Source organism: Crocodylus siamensis, chromosome 1, assembly GCF_052110815.1.
Source record: "Crocodylus siamensis isolate JL-2025a chromosome 1, ASM5211081v1, whole genome shotgun sequence".
NCBI lineage: Eukaryota > Metazoa > Chordata > Crocodylia > Crocodylidae > Crocodylus > Crocodylus siamensis.
In genome coordinates this window covers 91,744,912-91,750,911 of record NC_143395.1, presented here as the reverse complement: position 1 = coordinate 91,750,911, position 6,000 = coordinate 91,744,912, and the positions used below count along the sequence as shown (strand labels likewise).

Here is a 6,000-nt window from a genome sequence, read left to right as displayed (position 1 = left end):
AGTCTCAAGTCCTTGAATACGTAGATGACTGCCAAAAATCACTTAATGCGCGCTATTTTAATGCACATTAAATTTAGTCATGCTTAAATACATGTGTAGACACACCCAAGAGGTAACACCATTGCTTTCACTTAGCAGTCTTTGCTACTTTTGAAAATGGAGTTTTCTGAATTTTGGAACTGTCACAAGTTTTATACATCAATTAGCATTTTTATAATGTGCTAGTTACAACATGCCTTAATCAAAGATCAAGGCTCAGTTTTGATAGGCAATGTGTACATACTGGGCACATGCACATGAGATCCTTAACTTTACATTAGCATATTTTACTGTAAAGTAAGCATATGCATCTACACATGCACATGCTTACTTCACTTAAACCTCCCTAATCCCAAATAAATTTGCTACCTGAAAATGCAAGTAGCAAATTTACTTGGGATTAGAGAGGTTTACTGTGAAGTTAACTGCCCCACCAACAGTTCAGGGCAGGGGGCTGGGACCTGAGCATCCCCTGCAGCTCTTTCCAAGTCCTGTGCCCCTGATCAGGGAGCCAGGTCCAGGAACTCCTTGCAGCCAGTGCACAGGGACATTGTCCCCACCCCAGTAGCAGGCTGCCTCCCATGGCCATGAGATAGCTGTCTTCTGACCTTCTGCTCCTTGCCAGCCCCTGAGCTAACACCCAGGGGGTGTGTCTACACATGATTTTAAGTGATCATAAATTTAATGCTCATTAAACTAATGTGGATTAAGTGGGTTTTGGCAGGTGTCTACACATAGTGGGACTTGGGATGAACTTTAGTCCCAAGTCACATCAGCCTACCATGTGTCGTGGCCACTGAAGGGAGCTCCAGCCTCTGGACTCATGGCTGCCAACACTTGTCAGCAATGCTGAAGCCAGAACCAGCTGCCAGCATTTGGCAGCTATCTTAGAAACACTCCCCAGCCCTCTGATTTGTGGCCAGCCCCATCCCTGCTCAGGACACACATGCCCAGCACAGGAACAGCATGTGGCAGCTCCCTCCTTGCCCACCCTGCCTCCCTGTGCCAGGGCTGCCCCTTCCCCTGTCCTTGCCCCTGCCAGTGACACCCACCACCCTGCACTCCTGCTGGCCATGGTTCTGGCCTTGTTCTCCCCCAGAAGACATGCCCCTATCCAGGCCCAGGAGAACTGTGCACCCACCAGTGGGGGCTAGGGCACCAGTTGCAGGAGGCCCTGACTGACCCCCTTCTCCTGAACTCCCCACTCCAGCCCCCCGCCCCATCACCCACATATACCTCTCCTGCCCCCAGCACAACTCTCAGGACATGCACATGGTTGAAACAAAAAAACATTATTACCCTCACAACACCCACCCCCATCCCTCTCCCCTCAACAAACAGTGCCCCTCCATTACCTTCCCTAACCACAAACAGTAAAAAACCTGCTTACAAGTAATAGAGAGCAGCTGTCTCTGGCTGGCCCCCTAGTGGTTGGACAGGTCCAGGACTAAATTCCCTATGTTAATGCAGAGTAACGTGTCTGCCTGTGTCAATCTGCATTAACTGATTCCACTTAAATTTGATACTTGGTTTGGGCTGGTATCAAATTTAGGCTCACAGCCTAAAATCACCATTTCTAAGCTGCATTAAGGGTATGCAAGTGCAGACACATTCTGCTAATGTGGCTTAAATTGAGCTAATCTGCATTAAATGATCATATGTAGACATGCCCTTGGGGAGGGGGAGGCTGGAGCTCCCTTTGTTGGTAGCAGGGGCCCTAATCACCACATGTGTAGACACCTATCCAACAAACTTACTCCGGTTTAGCTGACACAAGTAAATGTGGGCTGGAATAAATGCGTGTTTACACATGACCAGTATACCAAAAGAGTGTCCTTACTGAAAGGGTTTATAAGCATCTACTGTGTTTTTTCTTGTGTTGGTAAGTGAAAATACCATTATGGACCTCCCATAAGGTAGAAGTGTCACCACTGCTGGTGAATTCAGAACAGCAGTAGTACTTCATACTATTGTCACTCTCCCCTCCTGTTCCTGGAAGTTATTGCACTGGGGAATACAATGCCTTGTATGCTAATACCATATTGTTCCTCCACCAAATAAATTTGTATTATGGCCACTCAAGCTTCTTCCCAGTCCTTATCTGCAAACAGAACAGTAGTCAGAGGCCAGAAGTTGGTCTTGTGTGACTGTAAAAGATTTGAAATCCAAAAAGCACCTGACATTACACAAATCTGTATTAACCATTCTCTTAACTGATAATATTTTAAGTCATTAGATGGGAGCAAGAAAGAGGCCATCAGCTTCAAGGTCAATTTCTGCCTCAAATGAATTACTACAACTGTGTTATAAACCACTGAAAAAAACAGGTGGCAATGTATGTGGCACTGATCCTTTAACTGAGGTGGTGCACATTCATATAATAATATCCTGACTTCATCCCAAAACCTTGGAAAGGTTACTTACTCTAATGTCGTCTTCATGAGATTACAGTCAGAACCTAAGGTCAGCTGTGAGCAGTATATTCAGCATGCTTTCACACACACTGCAAGCCTTGTTACCACAGCCTCACAAAGCATGTCTTGAAAAGGAATACAAGATGTTCTTTGTAAATAAAAGTTCGTGCATTTCAGTAATGAAGTAATTTTCCAAAATTGCAGTGAATGATATTCTTTTTCACAAAGTGACATGAAGCTGTGGTGGAGCTGAGAAGGATTTGAATAAAGAATACTAGACTGTACTGTTTCAGTCCCTTTTTATATCTTGTTTTCTCTCACAAATGTAAAATCTTGATGAAGAGAAGCCCATCAAACCCCGTTAGCACTTGAGATATTTTGAATCTTTTCCTTCTCCAGCCCAACAGCCACCCTACCCCCACTTCTGTTCCCCTCTTCTCTCCCCCCAAGGAGAGGAATCCAACAGGTTTTATATATATTTTATGTACATATGTGTGTATATATATATACACCCACATATATATACATATCTATATATAGATATAGATATATGTATGTGTGTGTGTATAATGTATGTATGTATGTATTTATATATATATGTATGTATTTTATGTATATGTATATATGTGTATGTATATATATGTATGTACACGTATATATGTACAGTATATATATATATATATATAAAAATTTGGCACCTCCCTGTCTTTGACTAAATACACTGGAGGTGCTAAAAAAAAGGGAAAACAATCATGAGAACTGATTCTCAGTCTGGAGCATTCAGATCATGTCCAAACTAACCGGGGTTGTGGGGGAGGAGAAAAAGTCTGCCCTCAATTTTTGAATGGCAAAGTTGGAGTGGGAGGGTCTGGAATCTAAAGGTAAAAAGGGAATGATGTGAGCATATGAAGGAAGCCAGAGCCCTGAATACAGAGTCAGTCTGTATCCTGACAGAGTGGAGATAAGGTAGCTGGGGAGCTAGTGGTGCTTTCCTGGAATACAATCTGTGTTTGACACTCTCTGTTTAAGCACTGCCCATCTGTATGTTATTCAGCTGGAGCCTCTAGGGAAAAAGAGAAGCCACAGGCACAGAGACCGAGCGAGCGAGGAAGCAAAAGCGCTTTTCTTTTTTTCTTTTTAAGCAGAATCTGGTTAGACTGCCTTGTTGTGCCACATCTGGAAACTGAAAGCTGAGAGAAAGTTAAAATAACTGAGGCACCACTAAACCAAGGGGGGCTGATTGCAGAAGAGGGTAAACAATTACTAAAACGCTAGAAGACCACTGCTGGATGTAAGGGGAGGAAATGGCTTTGATCCCAGCCTGGCCCCTCATTTTTCCTATATTATTTTCCTTGAGATGCTTTTCTTCCAGTCCTGCCTCAAGTGAGAGCAGAGTTTTTCATGTTGACATTGAAGGTAGCTCAGCGGTCAGCAATCAAGAATCCACTGTTATCAGAGGGCAGCAGCAGGCAGTGGCTCCTGGAAGTTTGGTGCCTTTTACTGAGGTACAGTAACTTCATTCTGTCTCTAGAGTCTGAGATTTCTCTTTTCATGTGTTTGTGTTTAAGTTCGCATCTGGATAAAGTTAGTTTAATAATTTGAATCTTGCCATAATACTGTGGAGATATTTTCTGTGGGGGGTGAATGGGGGACACTGCGTTAGAGATGGAAAGATACAGTTCAGACTTCAAAACATATGTGTGCCCTGCCTGCTGTGAATAGACAGCTGCTGCACTATAAAGTGGTACTAGCTTAGCACGTCTCCGACTTTCCTGCCAGCTTAACTAAATAGGCCTGTCCAAACAAAGTTCTTTTACAAGGGTTAATTGTCACAACACTTTATTTGCTTTGTATCATCACTGGAATTTTAATTCATTTGAATATCCAGAAGGAATTTTTATTATTGTTGTTAGCAAAACTTGGGTTAGAGAAATTTGTGCTTTTGCTCCTTACAGAATATCCACCTCTAGAAAGTGAGGTTCCTTTTGTGGTTTAAATTTGGGATAATAAATCAAGCAAAGCTTAGGAAACTGCCTGCAGAGAAAACACCTGCAAAGAATTTCAGCCTTGCAGAGTATTATATTGAGATTAGTAGTGGCAAACAAAACTGAGAAGATCCTAAAGTTACATTGTTGTGGTAAGTCTTCTTGTAATTTTTGTTGTGTTTTAGGGTTAATTTTCATTTCTGTCTCCAATAAAGTTGCATCTGAGCTAGCTTCTTTCAAAAAAATAAATGCACTGCCTAAGATTGTTATAAATTACTCCAGGGTAATCTGCAAGGGAGAAATCCTGCAATGAGAAATCCTGTCTCATGTGTGGGAGCTGCAAAATAGGAGGCAAATTAAGTTATGTAAGGTCATGGGAAGGGAAAGAGTTATTGTCCTAGCCTAACATCTGAAAATTAGATGAGATTACCATAATGGCTGTATCACTTTTATGACATCATGACACCATGTCTTCTGTCATGAAGCCACATGCTTTTGCCCTGAGCTGATTATTGATAATAGCCATAAAAACAATATAAGGCATTCTGGAGAAAATCCTCTGAGACAACAGGCTCAGTATAAAGCTGCTTTTTTAAAGACCTAAAACTCTCCCACGTGTTAGTGTTTCCAAACAGCTGAGGAATCTTAGGAGAGGCCTGACCAGTCTACCAGTTACATGGTGTGTAACATGACCTATGTGAGAAAGCGTTGAACCTAAACTTTTTTCAGCTTAATATCTAGGCACTGGGGAGCTAGTATGGGCTTGGATACAATCCATGAAGTGGGAAGTGCGTCTCCTGTCCACTGGCTTAGAATTAGCCACTGGGAAGCAGTATCTCCACCTGTTGCTTACAAAATGGAAAGTCCCTGAAAGAAATCCATGATTTAAGAGATGAATGGATTTTGTAACTGAATTTCACAGGATAGTGGAATTAAGCTTATAACAGCTAAAATACCTAGCCTTTTTGGATATAAATAGTGAATGATTCCACAAAGTTCGGTTGCATGTGGTACCTTTGATGTATTGGATATATTTACCCGAGGAAGTTGCAGAGTGATATTTTGGACTGCTCAGGACAGACATCCCACCCTCCATTCATTGGTGAAGACATTCCTTCATTCCTGCAAAGTCTTCATTTGTTTTGTTTAATTTAATCCTTAAAAAGTTAATGTTTGCACTAATACCTGATCCAGCATTCATAGAAAGCAATGGCACTCACCTGAGTGCACATTTACTCAGACCCTAAACACTGAATCCTACTACCTGCTACAATACTGTAGGTGCTGTCTGCAGAACTACTGAGGTTTCACGGTAAAGAAGTGACATCTATATTTCAGACTCCTGCACCATGGAGGGAGATTCTGTGTGGGCTTTAGAGCCTACGTTTGTGGTAGCTGCCAGTGCAGCCAGGAACAAAAAGTCCTTAGAGGGCGTGCACGTGAATCTGCCATGCATCCGCAACCAATCACTATTGTGGTAGTATTGGTTGGTAGCAGAGGAGAGGCTATTCCAGGGGCAGGCAATTACGTGGGATGGAGGGCCACTTACTGAGTTTTGGCAA

General features: G+C 42.5%; 1 protein-coding gene across 1 annotated transcript in view; it reads left to right on the top strand.

Annotated features, from left to right (window-relative positions):
• Nucleotides 1–3,384: 3,384 nt before the first annotated feature.
• LAMA4 (laminin subunit alpha 4) overlaps nt 3,385–6,000 on the top strand; it is a 183,786-nt gene continuing 181,170 nt past the window's right edge. Inside the window, exon 1 of the mRNA XM_090038231.1 lies at nt 3,385–3,958. Within this exon, the coding sequence (XP_089894357.1) occupies nt 3,758–3,958 (201 nt within the window). The 5' untranslated portion in view covers nt 3,385–3,757. The remainder of the gene's footprint in view (nt 3,959–6,000) is intronic.